The sequence below is a fragment of the Phacochoerus africanus genome, chromosome 3 (genome assembly GCF_016906955.1).
Source record: "Phacochoerus africanus isolate WHEZ1 chromosome 3, ROS_Pafr_v1, whole genome shotgun sequence".
NCBI classification, from domain to species: Eukaryota; Metazoa; Chordata; class Mammalia; order Artiodactyla; family Suidae; genus Phacochoerus; species Phacochoerus africanus.
In genome coordinates, this window is record NC_062546.1 from 143,974,861 (window position 1) to 143,991,939 (window position 17,079).

Genomic DNA, 17,079 nt, shown 5'->3' on the forward strand with positions numbered 1-17,079 from the left:
AGAAAAGTACAGGAATTTGGTCCAAGCTTTCAGCTGGGAAGTGTGTGAGGCTAAGCTGCCTTCCTTGAGTGCTTGCTTTGACCTGAATTGATATACACCAGAGATCACAGGGTTAAGTCCTAACTCAGAATCAGCTTGTCCTTTTTTTTTTTTTTTCCACTGAAGATATTTTTATAGAAAAGCAAGAAAAAAATTTAAAAACATCTCCTCCAAATTTGGCCTTTGAAGACTGCATTTGTGTGGTGTGAGATACACGTAGCTTCATGTTTATTTCTGATGAGGGATGGAAAACCGAATTTTCCAGTAGGGGTTTCACTTCAGCTTTAGGAGCTCAGTTTTAAATTTAACTTGGTTCACTTACAGTTTGAGTTTATTTCTGGCTGTTTGGCAAAATGTGGCTTCCTGGATTAGAAAAGTTCCCTCGAAAAATTTTGAAAAAAAGAGTCCCACCTAAAATGGCAACACGAAATACTCTACAATATTTAATGAGCTCATTACTATTGAATTAGAAACATTCAACTTAAATTTACTTCAAAATAGATCTGGTGAACAACTTAAGGGTCTATTGATGGATGAATGGATAAAGAAAATGTGGTATGCATGCACGCACACACACACACACACACAGGAATATTATTTGGTAATAAAAAAGAAAGAAATCCTGCCATTTGTGTCAATGTGGGTAGAACGTGAGGGCATCATGCTAAGTTCAATAAGTCAGACAGAGAAAGACAAATATTTTATAATTTCACTTACATGTGGAATCTGAAAAAAAAAGAAAAACAAACAAACAAACAAATTCATTGAAACAGAGAACAGATTGGCAGTTACCAGACACGGGTGGTAGAGGAAATGGGTAAAGGTGGTGAAAAGAAACAAAATTCCAGTTAATAAGATAAATATGCTGTGCAGTTGTAAGGCACAGAATGGTGGCTGTAGTTAACAACACTGTATTGGATATTTGAAAGTTGCTAAGAGAATCAATCTTAAAAGTTCTCATTACAAGGGAAAAATATTATAACTCTGTGACGTGACGGATGCTAACTAGACAATGGTGGTGAACATTTCACAGCATATATATTTATCCCATCATTACATGGTGCCTTTACCCTCCTAGGGTACCATTATACCGGAAATGTATACAGTGTTCTATGTCGACTATATCTCAATAACACTGGAAAAATAAATAAATAAAATAGATCTCGGTTTTATAATAAGGTAGAGCTGGCAAGTGGATTCTCCTGATCCCAACCAAAGGCAGGTTCGCCGGTATAAAATGTGCTGTGACTTTCAGCAAACAAAAGAGCAAAACAAAAAGCATTAAGGTTCATTGTGGAAGGGAAACCCCCGAACACTTATAATAGAGACAAAAAGAGCAATGCGGAAAAATTGTTCCTTTTTCTGAAGCAAGAAGTCCGCCACTGAAGAGTTCCAATCTGGCAGAACAGTTTACTATACATATATTTAGTTGACAAAACTAGAGGTATATACCACGATGGGTCAGCGCCTAACTTGTGAAAACCAAATTTTGAAAGCCTGTACACAGGTGGAAGTTCTGGTTTTGACACAACGTTCTATGTGCGTCAGCTCATACCACTTTATTAACCCATAAGGCAAGGCAACCAACACTGTGGTGTCTGTCTGTGTCCCCACCTCACAGCTGGGGACGCTGAGGTGGAGAGAGGTTCAATGATTTAAGTCACCTGGCTAGTGTGGAAGAGAGACGGCATTCAAAGTGATAGGGGTTCCACAGACCACGTGCTACCCACTCTGACAAATGGCCTTCATTAAAGGGCTGCAGGGAATACATGAAGCCCTTGGGGTAGCACAACCAACAGAAGGAGAATAAAGAGAAGTTCTCAGGGAGTTCCCGTCGTGGCACAGTGGAAATGAATCTGACTCGTCTCCATGAGGATGTGGGTTCAACCCCTGGCCTTGCTCAGTGGATAAGTATCTGGCATTGCTGCAAGCTGTGGTGTGGGTCACAGACGTGGCTTGGATCTGGCGTTGCTGTGGCTGTGGCGAAGGCCAGCAGCTTTAGCTCCCATTTGACCCCTAACCTGGGAATCTCCATATTCTGTGGGTGCAGCCCTGAAAAGACAAAAAAAAAAAAAAAAGAGAGAGAGAGAGAGCGAGAGATGTTTTCATTAGCTAGATTCTATGTTATCTGAAAGCAGCAAGTGTGATATCCTCTGCTGTTGGTGATGATGAGGTCACTAGAACAGGGAGCCTGAGAGCAAAAACGATTAAAGTCGGTTCCAGGAAAATACATCAGAACATGAGTTCTTCAGACCTCTGCACGGGTGGCCAATAGTTTAGTTATTTGTAAGTTCCCCTATTAAAGGTGGGATATAGAATAAAAACATTTCTTTTGAAAAGATATTGGTAAAGTACAGGAATTCAAAGGTGGCCATCTCAGCAAATGCCTCTACTCATTGCTTTCACTGCCTTTTTATTTAAAATTTTCAGTTTGCCAAAGTTTCTTCTGTGCTATTGTAATTGTTTTCTTGGGTATCCCACGTTGTTTTCTAATGAGCCTTTTTGGGAATGTGACACAATTTTGTCAAAACTGGATTTGTAGCGTCCTCCTTGCAATGTGCACATTTTTTTATATATACATGCATGGGTACAACACACACACACACACACACACATGCCATCTAATGTTCAGCATGCCTTTATCATCAAGCTCTCTCTCCTTTGGTTCCAAAATGTCTTCTTGTCCCAGACTTTTTTTTTTTTTTTTTCATTAAAACTATGTACCTTCCTCCTCAGGTCTTTATTTCACAATTTTTAGATTTCTTGATTTTTTTCATTCCTTTGGCCCCAGAGACTGACACTGGCCTCGGCAGATCCTGAAGGGCCTCTAAATCTCCCTTTTCCAAGACACTCAGCCTTAACTATATTTGCCATGGGAATGACTAATTTCACAAAACTTGATCGTTACAGTTAACCAGTCAGGAAGAGCTGACACTCTTCAAAAAGATTACTGTTCCGTCTGAAGTTCAGTTTGACTCAACTTCAAATACATTTGGCATCGTAGACAGGAGATAGTGGGAGGTAGGAGTGTGTGTGGTTCATCTTCGATGGGCACTTGGCACACTCCAAACAAGTCTCTCATCCTTGTTTGTTGTTTTTTTTTTTTTATCCCTTCGTTCTCCCACACAAGTATTATTCACTTCAGTAGCACTGTATCTAAATTTACCATTATGTCAAATTTCAGTTAGAGCACAATCCATATTCGGGATTAAGTAGCTAACTCTGACTTCTCAAACATCATCGACGAAACATATCCTGGGGAGGAATCAATGAACGGTGCACAGAATTACTCTTGGAAGCAAGGGGTGATTTTCAACATAGTTAACAGCTGGTATGACATGGACACACCCAATCAGAATAAGCTCTTGCAGTGCCAAGCAAGGCTTAGGGGCTTAAATCTTTTAGTTGCTGCATTGTGGGGAGTTGGTAGGTCCTAGGAAAGGGGCCAGGTGGGGCCAGTTGAACTTGGGGAACTCAGAACATAGATTTTATAAACCAGTTTAGAAGTATTTCAGCAACCATTACAGCCCTTTCAGTGGCTCCTGCTGGGTGCCAGCCTGCAGTGAGGTTCCTTGTGCTATAATTACAATAGCTGGCACCTGTCCCTCTGGAATAGTATGTATTTAACATGAAGAAGAAAGGCTAACTTGAGTGAAAAATCATATTGCAGATGTTTTTTAGCTTACTAGATTTTAGTCTCCAACAGTTTCTCAACTTTATCAAGGTTATCATGTACCTGTTAAAAACAGTGTGAACTCCAAGACTGTTACTGAACTTGAACCCACTGTATCCCATTTTGGATTAAATACTGACCAGAGGTATTGATTGGTAGAGAAGTGGGACATGCCCCTCCTGTGCTGAGGGACTTGCTCAGGCTACTGTTACCACCTGTGGACCCTCCATGATGTTCAGGTCGCTTTTCTGTGTGGCACAGGCTGCTGCTCCCTTCTTACAAATATGCCTTGAGGTGAAAGGGCACGTGACTCCCCACCCCCACGTGTAAACACACACAGAGCTCCAGCTCTTCCCTTGGACTGCAGCTCCGCTTCTATTTCCAAAGTAGGGATGTCTGATTCTAAGGCAGGCTCACAGAGGCATTCCAGGAGACTCTGGGACCCCTTTGGCAAGCTACTTAAGACCATGGACCCCTCTTCAGAAAAAGGTTTTTAAACACATAAAATAAAATACATGGGATTACAAAGGAAGCCAATTATGCGGAAATACAGTTAACAGAATGTTTTTAAAAATTGTGATACAGCAATGTTATATACATTTTAATTAACATCACATAACAAGATCCAGCAGAGGGTCTAGATAATAACTACTGTCATTTAAGATATTTTCAAAAACTGTTTTGTGATTTTAAAAAACCTATGGGTTCTCCTGGAGACCAAGTCATGGATTCTTGCTGCTCCTGTGGTGTGTTTGTGTTGCCTACATTCGGAAAGGAAGGAAATGGTAAATGTCAGAGGGTTAATGAAAAAAAAAAAGTAAATTATTTGTCATCCAAATTCACAGTAACCTGAATTCTCTCTCCTGCAGGAGAAAGTCACCCCAGGGGTCAAACCTTACTGGAGGCCCCACCCCTTGTCCTGGAGGCTGGAGGCTTTAGGCCACCCACACAGCTCAGAGCAGTGTCTGGGCTGGGATGTTCTCCTCCCAGCTAGTTCTGGGAATTTAGGGGCAGGAATGAAGGGCTCCTGAGCTTGTGGGTGCCACTTTAAAGAACGCATCCTTTACTCCTGAGGAGCGTCACAGCCTCAGAACACCTGGAAACCAAGTTTTAACTTGCCTACACCAGTGTGACTTATCCCACAAACTCTCCTTTTCACCTGGGCACAGATATCCCTGGATGCTCTGGAGCAAGGCTGAGCTTCAGTTTTCTCATCTGCAAAACTAACCACGGCACAGGAGTGTTAGACGATGAAATGAGATGAATTGCACAGCACTGTTAACGTTTGTGCTGTTGTAAATTGCACAGCACTGTTAACGTTTGTGCTGTTACCCTTTTTGAGGTTAGGTCTTTGAGGGCAGAGGACAATCTTCGCAGCTCCATTCCCCAAGTACCTGGCCCGCATTAAGCGCTCCATAAACACTTGTGGAATGAAGGAAGGAAGCCTGCATCTGCACGTGGGCCACCGTCGGAGAGCGCTCGTTGCTTGGGGCGATCAGGGTCGGCGCATCACCCGCGCTCGCCTTTACTAACAGGTAGTAAACGCCTTTCCAGCTCTGCGCCGACAGGCAATCACAACCCAAGTACTTCTCTCCAGGAGGACCCCCAGGCTGGGGCTGCCGGGTCCGCAGCAAGCCTCCGGGCCTCCCCGCCGCGGCTTCCGGGCCAGGTGCCAGGCGGCTCCGGGCGGCGGGGAGGGGCAGCGCCGGGCCGCCCCGCTGCCGGGTGGACCGGGAAGGTGCCGGCGGCGGGCGCGCGAGGAGGGGCCAGGGAGTGGGGAGGGCCGGGGCGGGGCCGGCGTCCTCGTCACTTGATAAAACGCCTGCGAGTCTCCAGAGAACAACGGGCTCATTCAGTGGTCGGGAGCTGCCCGCGAGGGGGAGCGGCCGGACGGAGAGCGCGACTCGTCCCGGGGGTGGGGCCGGGCGCGGAGGAGAGAGGAGACCGAGGTGGCCGCGGCGGCAGCGGCACGGCAGCCTCGAACCGGCCCGGAGCGCAGCGCGGCCACGCAGCTTCGCGTTCCCCTCCGGGTGCCCCGGCCCATGGCGGCCGCGGGGCGGCTGTGGCTGCTCTACCTGTCGGCGGGGCTCCTGCCCCGGCTCGGTGCCGCCTTCAACTTGGACACCAGAGAGGACAATGTGATCGAGAAAACCGGGGACTCCGGGAGCCTCTTCGGCTTCTCGCTGGCCATGCACAGGCAGCTGGAGCCCGAGGAGAAGCGGCTGTGAGTTCCCCGACACTGCCCACCCGACCGGGGCGCCGGCCCGCGCGCGAACAGGGGCGAGGGCGCGCCGCGTTCCCGCCGGCCGGCCTGCCCCGCCTGGGACTCCGCCGGCCCCGGGGGCAAAGCGGCCCGGCGCCCTGCGCTCTCGCCTCCGGCGCCGCCGGGTGCCGCGCCTTCCCCCATTCAGTCCCGGAAGGAGGAGAACCTGGGGGGCCGACCTCTGCGGACTGCGGCCCCAGTGCTAGGTGGGGCCGTCCTCGGCCCCGGGAGAGTTCACTTTTTTTTTTTTTGAACACAGTGCTTTCCGGCGATCCTTCCTCCCGGGCGTGTTTGCTGGGAACCCGGCAGGTGGCACGCTTTGGCGAGCTTCACGTGTGTGTTCGGGGCGGGGGTGACGTGGGGTGGGGAGTCGCTGTATCGCTGTGGTGAGGTGGCCGGGAGGGTCATTCAGGGAGGTCCGGGCCTTTCCCAGGCTCCACAGAACACCCGGTCCCTCGCAGACTCGCACGACCCGCAGAAGTTGGCAAGCCACCTTTCATCTCGTCCTGCGTGGCTTTTCCCGAAGGGAGGGTGCCCCTGTAGGGGAGACTTGATCATGCCCTCCCCCACCAAAGATGGAAGTAACCAAGCACCTGTTTGCAGGACTAGATCAGCTCAGAAAACAAGATCCTCTTAGTGGTGCGGCTGGCCTCCCCTACCCCCGCCCGAGCCCCAAATCGCCCAGCGCCACCCAAGACCCTCTGGGCCCCTACACTGGGTAGGCCCTGCCGTGAAGTTAAAGCAAAATGACTGATCTGGGCTGGGACTTTGCACACAAGGTTTGGAAGTGACAACCCCCCGCCACGGCATAGCGACGCTCCTCCCTGGAGAAAGTGAAGACCGGCACTCTTAGCCTCTCCTTTTCTTTCTTAGACAGTGTTTGGTTCCCACAGGATCAAACTATTTAGGCTGGAGAGAGTATTTGGAAGCTTAGTCGCCTTAATCGCTGTGGGGCTGCATTCTTGATCTGTGCTGCTGAAAAATAAACTCACAAAGGTCCCCCCTCCCCCCAGGCCTTTAGTTGAACTGAGGTCCTTCCAGGACCAACAGACCGAAGAAAGCAAAGTGCAGCCACAGAAAAGAGAGGACTTTGTGTTTATGAAAGGGGAATGGGATTTTAGGGCTGGAGGAAACCTCTTGATTTCAGCAATTAAGAACTGTGAAATTGGTGGATATCGTGGGCCCCTGACACTTAGATTTTTCTGATAACACCTGCTAGTGAAGTAAAGAAATTAGTCGGGGGGTGGGGGTGGGGAGGCTGAGATCTGGTGGTCTGCAGGCCTGCCTGGCCAGCCGTTCAGTTTGGACTCTGTTTTCTCTCAGAAGAAATAATTGTTATGCTGTAAATTTAAAATGAAAGGTGGTTTCTGTTAGCTCAGTTAATGGATGATGCTTAGTGTGTCTGAATAGTTGAGTGTGTAGATGTGCATCCACGCATATGGAGAATGAACTTGTTAGTGCAGAAATGATCGTGGGCCAGCAGAGGGAATGCATTCTCCATGGCACTCACTGTGCCAGCCGCCTACTGAAGCTGGTGGTTTCCTTGAAATACTTGTTGAAGCAAACATTGTGTAGGGGGAGGTACCCGGGCAGGAAAATATCCTGGGGATGGAGATTTGTGAAACGTGACCTTGGCCAGGAATCTCTTGTTGATAAGGCTAGCAGCATGCTTGCTAAGACTTGTTCTTGGTGGTGGGCTTCTCTGCTATTAGAGCCGCTGCAGTTCCTCCCCAGAGTAAGAAGCCTGTGTTTGGGGTCTGCTGCCTTCTAGAAATGCTTTTTCTCGGGGCCGACAGGAGTGGCCTACTTGAGGAGGGCTGTGTCTTTCCCTAGAGCTTAAAGTGTGGCAGTAACCACGCTCATGGGGGCTGTGGTTTATGTCAAATGCTGCATCCTCACCGGCTTCTTTTGGTAAAGTTATTTCAGCAGCATTGGTCTGCCCAGGAGAACTAACACATACAGGCCAAACCCACAAGAATTGTCACCTTTGTCAGGTGGGGGACCTAACGGCCAGTGAGGTTGAGACCTCACAACTCAGCACTTAATGGAAAAGCTCTGCGGGTATATTTCAGAGAACTGGTGAGAGAGACCTGAGCTCAAATTCCTTCTCTGCATTTAGCAGCTGTTACTTTGAGCCTCAGTGTCTCTATCTGTAAAATGGAGATAGAACTGCTTAATAGGGTTGTTGTGGGGATTAAAAGATAACCTGCAAAGTGCTTCGTTCCTACCTGGCATGGTATTTGCTGACTAAATGGCAGCTGTTGATGATGATACATCAAGAAGCAGTAATTGCATTCCTACTGTGTGCCTCTGCTCCTCAGGTGTTAAACAGCATGTGACTCTTAACTCTGCCAGAGAATAAAGTCGAAGGTTATTGCAGTTTGGGTAATTTTAAACTCTTAGTCACATTTATGTAACGCATTTTTCAAAGCAATTTAACTTTAATCCGTTTTAATTAGATGTATAACAAAAGTATGTTTCTCGAACAAGGGACTTTATTGAGGCAGGAGAAGTAAAATATCAAAGATGTGTGGGCATAGCGGATGAATGCAGCATTATGGAAACAGCCATAGATTTTTGTGGGTTACATTTTTCTACAGCACTCCTTAAATATGTAATAACACCCTAAACTCTAGTTAAGACTTCATAACAGTACAGTGTTGTATCTGAGAGCCTTAAAACATGTTGGGTGTTCATAAAACTTTGGGGACGGTAGAACTGAAATGGAGACCATAAACTTGAGTTTTTAGTCTGTGTGTGAAAGAACTTTCAGACTTCAAAAGATGATTAGATGGTTGGCTGAGTTACTGAGGTCCGGGTCTGAGCTCTTTGGAATCTTTCATTTATTTCTCTTAGGTAGTTAAGGTTGAGTCACCCTGCCGAGGTAGAAAGTATGGGATGACGTCTGTGGGTATGTCCATCCTGTGAATCATGCCTCTTAGCTCTTCTGGGAAGAGATGGGTCTGTGTATGACTGCAGGGCAGGATCTGGACGGGAGAGATCTATAAGTGATTCTCACAGAGCCATCCTGGGTTGATCCCATTCGCCATCTCCTTCTTGGGAGGAATTTTCTGACCACTGCTGTCCTCCCAAGTCTCTCCAGCCCACGGTCACTTTGGTTCTGACTCTGTGACGTTCACTCTAGCTTTTTTGCGGACGTGTGATGCTTCAGCTCTTAAAGTTGCGTTTCCTGAGCTAGAGATCATCTGGTCCGACTGGCTCCCTTTATAGGTGAAGCCACTGAAGCCAAAAGTTAGGAACTGTCTAAAGTCTCCTGAGTGCTTAAGCAGCATCTTAACAGAATCTGGATTTGAATGTGGTATTTCTGATTCAGGCTCATTCCGCCTCTAAAAGGAAGTCAGACATGTCCTTCAGAAATTGGCCAGTGTCTGGGATTGGGAAATGTCCTATGTTGGGTTGATTTATTAAGCTGCTCCCCATGTGGGTCAGGGCTGTCTATTTAAGTAACTGTGCCCAGACGCTCTTCCTATTGACCCTTATTCTCACTGGCTTTGGATCATCAGCTTCTGGGTCCTTCCTTCTTTGCCTGATGCTCCTTCCTCTTCTGAAAAAACCCATTGAGGGGTGACTGGAGCCAGCCCGGATCAGAACTGGGTCCAGGATGTGTACCTAAGCATTTGTTTCCTTGCATTCATTCAGAGTGCCTGTGGCCCAGCGCCAGCATCCAGGGACCGGCTCGGTCACCTTGAGTCCCAAGAGTGGGGAAAGAGCCAAAACGGGCAGGGAGACTTAGAGGAGATCTTAGGATTCTGCAGGAAAGCAGAAATAGACAAGTTTAATTTTAACGGGCATGAGCCTATCCAAGTAATGACTTAGGGTTTTTTTTTTTTTAAGTTCAATATTTTTGTGGTATAAATAATAGTTGGGGAAGCCTGGTGAAATGCTCATGTAATAGTTTTCCACTGTTGTAAAGAAACAGCTGCTGTGTCCTTAGTTGTATAATTCTCTATTCTAGAATAACAATAATAAGATTGGTGCTTTTGTAACCAAAAAGTACTGCAACTATGGAGCATAGTTTCCTGAAGACCATGACTCAACGGTCACTGTGGACAGAGTGGCCAGTGACTTCTGTGGCACTTTCAAGGTAGACAGTGGAGACGTAATAGAAAATACTATCCTATGCTTAGATGAGAGGGTCAGGTTTACCTGGGACACTGGTGGGTTCCAGGCTATCACATCTTGAGAAACATAATCACATTGTCCTAAGAGCCAGTTTAAAATGGCTCCAGGAAAAGCCTTTTGAGCCCAACCCATACTACAGAATTTATTCTTCTTTCGAGTGTCTGTAGCCTTTAGTATCACGTCTGGCGGTTCTCATGGTTTGGGGTTTGTCATCTGCCGTATTTAAAGGATGATCTAATCTCTCTCAGCTGGATTATAGGTTATGGGCGGTCAGGGGTCTTAATATTCATTTCTGAACACCTAGCATATGCCTTGCAAATACAATGGAGTCATATCACACACTCAATTTAACTTGTGAAATCAACTTTTGCAGTTCGAGGTAGAGAGAGAGAGAGAAATCCCTCTTTAACCCTTTGCCCTTCCCTGCTCTCTATAGGCTTTGGTCTCTGCTGCCCCCAAGGAAATGGGAGCCGATAGAGGTAATGCAAAGAGACACTCAAGATGTTAATTCTTGGTTTTTGAGTTTTCAGGGGCCCAGGTCCCAGCTAAGGGATTTTCATGGGTGATGTTTAATTACACTTGACTTTTGCCTTAAAGGCAGACTTCAGAACTTAACCCCAGAGATGCTGGCTGGCCCACCCTGCAGTAGGTACTCAGGGTTTGCTGGCTGTTAAAATGAGACTAGATAGAGAAGGATGGCTTTAGAATGAGATCCTGAAAGCTCCTTGGCAAGGGTATGTGGTCAGATGGAAGTTAGCATCTGAGGACACTGGTGAATTGATGGCTAAGTAACATTCCTGAATAGTAAGGGAATCTTGGATGTAGTAACTCTTTTATTTATGTATGTTTATTTTCCAAATACATTTTTTTTCCTACTGTACAGTATGGTGACTCAGTTACATATATATGTATACATTCTTATTTCTCACATTATCATGCTCTATCATAAGTGACTAGACATAGTTCCCAGGGCTGCATGGCAGGAACTCTTTGCTAATCCATTCCAAGGGCAATATTCTGCATCTGTTAACCCTAGATTCCCAGTCCATCCCATTCCCTCCCCCTCCCCCTTGGCAACCACCAGTCTGTTCTCCAAGTCCATAATTTTCTTTTGTGTGGAAAGGTTCATTTGTGCTGTATATTAGATTCCAGGTATAAGTGATATCTGTCATATGGTATTTGTCTTTCTCTTTCTGACTGCCTTCACTCAGTATGAGTGGAGTAATAACTGTTCATGTGCAGTGGTGGGGAAGCTGCTGACCCCTCCAGTGAGGGCTGTGGAATGCTGATCCGGGTGGATCATCTGTCAGAACCCGAATTCCAGTGACCTTTTGGAGGGAGCTCAAGGTTGAGCCCTGCAGTAATGGGCACTAGGAAGAGGACCAGCCCCCACTGCTCATCTCGCTCCTCTGCGTTTGGTTACAAGTTTAGAATCACCTAACTTATTATCTGCGAGGAATCTTGGGAGTTCTTAAATCTGGCTGGTCATCAAGGTAACTTGGGGAAATCTCTTTATAAAACATAGAATTCTAGGCTCAGCCCAGATCTGTCGTACCAGTTTCCACAGATGTGATCTAAGAATCTATTCATAAAGTTTTCTAGCTTTGAGCTAGATGAGCTTTCCTTTTTTACACAGAAGGCAGCGTCACATAGTGGATAAAAGCAGACTCTCGAGCTAGAGTCTAGGTCGAAGCTGGAGTTGAGAGCTAGATGGGGTCAAATTCTGCTCTGCTATTGACTAGCTGTGACGTTGCAGGATGCCTATAATTCTGCTCTCCATTCCAGTGCAGGGTGGGGATAGGGTCCCCATACATCGCCAACCAGCGGTGACTGGTATCTTGACACTCTACATGGAGGCAGCATCAGATCCCACAGATAAAGGGCTCAGTCCTTAAGACTGCCTCTTACCCCCTCTCAAATGCCCATGTCGAGTCCGAGTTGTCACCTGTGCTTCTGATGGACCGGCTATAGATTGGAGGTTCCCATGACCCCCTCGTTGGGTTTGCTTAACGTGCTAAAGTGGCTCCCCAAACTCAGATACATTTACTAGATTACCAGTTTATAATAAAAAGATATAACTCAAGAATAGCCAGGTGGAAGAGACGCATATGTCTGGGGAAGGAGTTTAGAGTTTCCATGCTCTTTGCATAGCCATGATTGATTAAATCATTAGCCATTGGTGATTGAACTCCACCTCCAGCCCTTGCTCCTCTTTGGAGGTCAGGAGGGTGGGACTGAAAGTTTCAACCCTCTAATCTAGTGCCTGGTTCTCCTGGCAACCAGCTCCCTGTCCCCCCAGGTGCAGTCCGGCAGTCACGCTATTAACATAACAAAAGACACCTTTGTCGCTCTCTCAGGAAATTCCGAGGGTTTTAGGAGCTCTGCCAGAACAGAGGAAAACAAAATATATATTATTATAAATCGCAATACTTCATCTCTCTAGATCTCTTTCCTCAGCTGTAAAGTGAAGATAATTGCACCTTAGACAGTCCTGACTCAGAGCAAGCACTTGCTGTTTGTTAAACATGGAAACCAAGGCTGTAGGGGGTGAAGTGGTCATGCACTTTGGGCAAGTTGGTTCTAAACCCAGTCTTCCTTGGGAGTTCCTGTTGTGGCTCCGTAGTAATGAAACCGACTAGTCTCCCTGAGGATGCAGGTTCGATCCCTGGCCTCCCTCAGTGGCTTAAGGATCTGGTGTTGCCGTGAGCTATGGTGTAGCTCGCAGATGTGGCTCAGATCTGGCATTCCTGTGGCGTAGGTGGCAGCTGCAGCTCCGATTGGATCCCTAGCCTGGAGCTTTCACATGCTGGAGGTGCTGCCCTAAAAAGCAAAAGATAAAATAAATCCACATCTTCCATGCTACCTGGTCTGGGACGTGTGCGCTTTCTCTCTGGCGGTTGGGTTTTGATGGCATTTAAGTGTACATCATTCTCCCTTCGCTTCCGTTCTACCATGTTTCAAAAGTACATCTCAGAACTACATCTTACGGCCTTTTGGTAGCTGCCACATGGTAGATCAATGCCAGCAGGGTTTCTATATTTGGAGGAGCTGAATGGCAGGGTGGTGCGGGGAAGAGAGGTTCTGGACGGGCAGTGACTTGGGGTATAGGATACCCACGGAGGGTGGGTTGTGCAGGTCCAGGGTGGAGCTCTTCACGAGGAACATCAGCTGTCTGGTTTTCAGATCTTCACAGACCTCTGTGACTTTGAAAGTGTCACCCCACCCCTGTCCCTGGCAGGCTGGGTAATGTGCACTCAACCCAGGGAGGGCTGGTGACCATTCATCTTTCTTAGTCCTTTGTTTGGCATCTACGTGGGGTAGGAAGGAGCTCGTGCAAAGCTGGGTGTGATTGTGCATGGTGAAGCTGCCTGAAGCTGACAAGATGCGTGGACAAAGTGTGGAAGTGGTGTTTTCGCAGATTTCTGTTTGTTTGCTTAAACTGGTATTTAGAACTGCACACAGAGATTTCTTAGAACTAAATTAAGAGGCTAATTTGTTAATTAGTCCTCAACTGGGACCAGCTGATTGGCTCTTCACCAGTGTTGGTCCTTATTAGCCTAATAACAGGGTGGGATGATCCCCACCTAAACCACTGCTGTCTGGCTTTTCTATTTGGATAAACAAGGCGAGACCATTCGTTCTAAGTTACTTCACCTGTTCCGCCGTTGGTGTGTTTGCAGAATGACACCTTTCGTAGGCCCCCGTGTAGCAGGCGACCTTCCCCATACCACACAGGCAGTGCACCCATGCACACGTGTGCGATTCCAGTGTGGATACAGCTGTCTCCTCATCTCATCCCAAACTGGCCAAACGACTGGAGAAACTTTTGAGTCTCTGAAACCAATTAAGCGGTACAGATGACTGTTCTGAATTAGGGAGAATGGAGAAGGGCCACTAAAGCAAGAGCAGAAGGCAAAAAAACAGGTGACACAGAGCCATAAATGTCTACTCCCGTGTTTGTCAACCAGCTGGGTATGTTTTGCATGTCATACCATCTGAAGATGACTTTTTTTGAAAAGCCATTTCAGATAGAAGAAAACCTTCTGGAGAAATAGGCCTGGGAGTGGAGAAATAAAAATAAACTTTGGTGTACTTTGCAAGGGGCACATTGGTTAGTGATATGAAGAATAAATAAAGCACAGGGTAATTGCCTGTTTACCCATGGCCTGTGCTTGCTTTGCTTGGTGAAATCAATGTTGCTACAGTTCCAGCATTTTGAAAAGTACATTCATTTGTACTGCGGTTATTTTAGTCATGTGTGTGATATACATGACAACAAACACTTCGGACCTAGAGGGTAACATGTCACTGAACTGTAGGTCTCCTGAGCCAGGTAACTTCTTGTCTTTGCAGAATGAGAGTCCTTGTCTTCAGGGCTTGCTGCCATTGATCTAGTGGTCAGTTTTCTATGGTCCTGTTAAAGCAATGTGATGTGAAATTAACTGGAGAGTCCCATCAGGGTGAGTGAGCATTGTGTAGATGTGGGGTGGGAATGGCCTATTTGGCAGCACTGGGATTTTTTTTTTTTTTTTTTTTTTTTTTTTTTTTTTTGCTTTTTAGAGCCTCACTCACAGCCTATGGAGGTTCCCAGGCTAGGGGTTGAATCGGAGCTACAGCTGCCAGCCTACACCACAGCCACAGCCACGGCAACTCGGGATCTGAGCCACATCTGCGATCTACACCACAGCTCATGGCAACACCAGATCCTTAAGCCACTGAGCAAGGCCAGGGATCGAACCTGCAATCTCATGGTTCCTAGTCGGATTCGTTTCCGCTGCACCACGATGGGAACTCCATGTTGGGAATTTGAAGCTCTGTACTCCTTCTCTTTGCTGAGGAGAGTGAAAAACTAAAACCAAAAAACCTTTCCTGGGTTCCCTTCCCACTGATACCATCCTGTCAGATGATGGCCTGACCCCCTCCTACTAGCAATGCAGTTTTGTCTGTCCTTTGGGAACAGAAGTATTTTGAAATAATGAGATGGAAATGTTTAGAATTCTGCAAGGCTCTGAAGAGATTGGAGATAGGTAGGAAAAGATGTTTAAAATACCTAGGGTGAATGTGAGCTCTTGAAAGCCTATTGATGGGGCTTAAAGATTCCAGCTTTGCTGGGATGCAGATCATTCTAAGAGTTTTTATTTTTTAATTTTTTTAATTTTTAGAGTATTTTTCAACCTTTGATTTTTTTTTCCCCTTTTTTTTTTTGGCCACCCTGTGACGTATGGAGTTCCTGGGCCAGGGATCAGATCCGAGCTGCGGTTACCCATCACCCACTGTACAGGGCCAGGAATCAAACCTGCGTCCTGGCACTACAGAGACACCTCTGATCCCGTTGCGCTGCAGTGGGAACTCCTGTAAGAGTTTTTAAAACAAGGAAAAGCTTAAAGAGGTTTAGATGTGATCAAGTGGATATGCAGACACACAATTCTAGGAGAACGGCTTTGCCACTGAGACCCCATGGCTGCTAGTTGAGAGTAGGCCCTTGGGCCAACTGAGGACAGTACTTGGAAGAAGTTGAGAGCTGGCTTTCAGATCTGTCTGATGAAGGGTCTCATGTGAACCTGCCAGTGCAAAAGGAGATGGGCCTGGACACTATTGGACCTTCTAGGAGCTCAAGGATAGGGACCTGGGGAAGACTGAATGAGATGGTCCAGCACTCAAGAGGGATTTTGGAGCCAGTTGGAGAAGAGTTTCAGTGCCCACCATGTGGTAAAGCCATTTCAGATTCCATATCAGATCAGCCAATTTAGGAAGAAAAGTACTTTCTAAGCCTTGGACTTAGGGTTCCAAGCTGCCCCAGAGGTTAGCTGAGAAAGGGTGTGGAGTGTGGGGAGGTAGCCTGCGGATCCTCACTTAGAAGATGATCGATCCCCTAAGCTTAGCAGTGCCACCAACCAGAAGCCAACAGAGAGGGTTTTTCACTATCCTAGGGTAAGAGATGGGTCTCTGTAAGCGCATTCATTTCTGTGTGTACATGTATACATAAGCGTATATTTTATATTTCAACCTAAAAGAAATAGGGATTTTTATCCTTACTTGAACACGAGGACCAAGTAAAAACTTGGAGGGAGTGTGTTCTGGATCTGCTAGAAAGACCATAAGCAGGAGTTCCTGTTGTGGCTCAGTGGTTAACAAATCCGACTGGGAACCATGAGGTAGTGGGTTCGGTCCCTGGCCTTGCTCAGTGGGTTAATGATCCGGCGTTGCTGTGAGCAGTGGTGTAGATTGCAGATGCGGCTCGGATCCCGGATTGCTGTGGCTCTGGCGTAGGTGGGAGGCTATGGCTCTGATTCGACCCCTAGCCTGGGAACCTCCATATGCCGCAGGAGCGGCCCTAGAAAAAGGCAAAAAGACAAAAAAAAGAAAAAGAAGAATAAAAGACTGTAAGCAGCTTTTTCTTTTTCACCTATCAGAGTTGTTAATAAATGCTCAGGCATTGTTCTAGGGCTGGAGATACAGCAGCAAACAAAATAGAATTCCTGCTTAGGTTCTGCTGGGAGAGTCAAAATATTATGTTAGATGGTCATGGTGATACAGAGGAAAATGAAGTGGAAGAAGGGAGTAAAGAGAGGGAGTGGGGTAGGGAGTGGTTGGCTACTAGGCAGTTCTTGCTGAGAACGTGCAAGCCATGCCAGTGTTGGGGGGAACGTATTTCTGGCAGTGACAACAGCGAGTGCAAAGGCCCTGAGGCAGAAGCATGCCTAGCATGTTCAGGAACAGCAAGGAAGCCTGTAGTCTCCTTGGAGCCAGATTGTGTAGAACCTTTTAGGTCATTGAAAGACTGGCTTTTACTTTTTTTTTTTTTTTTTGTCTTTTTGCCAATTCTCTGGCCGCTCCCACGGCACATGGAGGTTCCCAGGCTAGAGATCCAATCAGAGCTGCAGCAACGCGGGATCCGAGCTGCATCTGCAACCTACACCACAGCTCACGGCAACGCTGGATCGTTAACCCACTGAGCAAG

At 46.8% G+C, this 17,079-nt stretch overlaps 1 protein-coding gene across 2 annotated transcripts in view; it reads left to right on the forward strand.

The window, feature by feature from the left end:
- The first annotated feature begins 5,561 nt into the window (after positions 1-5,561).
- Positions 5,562-17,079, forward strand: part of ITGA6 (integrin subunit alpha 6) — an 87,270-nt gene continuing 75,752 nt past the window's right edge. For both annotated transcript variants that reach the window (XM_047772890.1, XM_047772891.1), the window contains exon 1: positions 5,562-5,936. In XM_047772890.1, the coding sequence (XP_047628846.1) occupies positions 5,755-5,936 (182 nt within the window). In that variant the 5' untranslated portion in view covers positions 5,562-5,754. The remainder of the gene's footprint in view (positions 5,937-17,079) is intronic.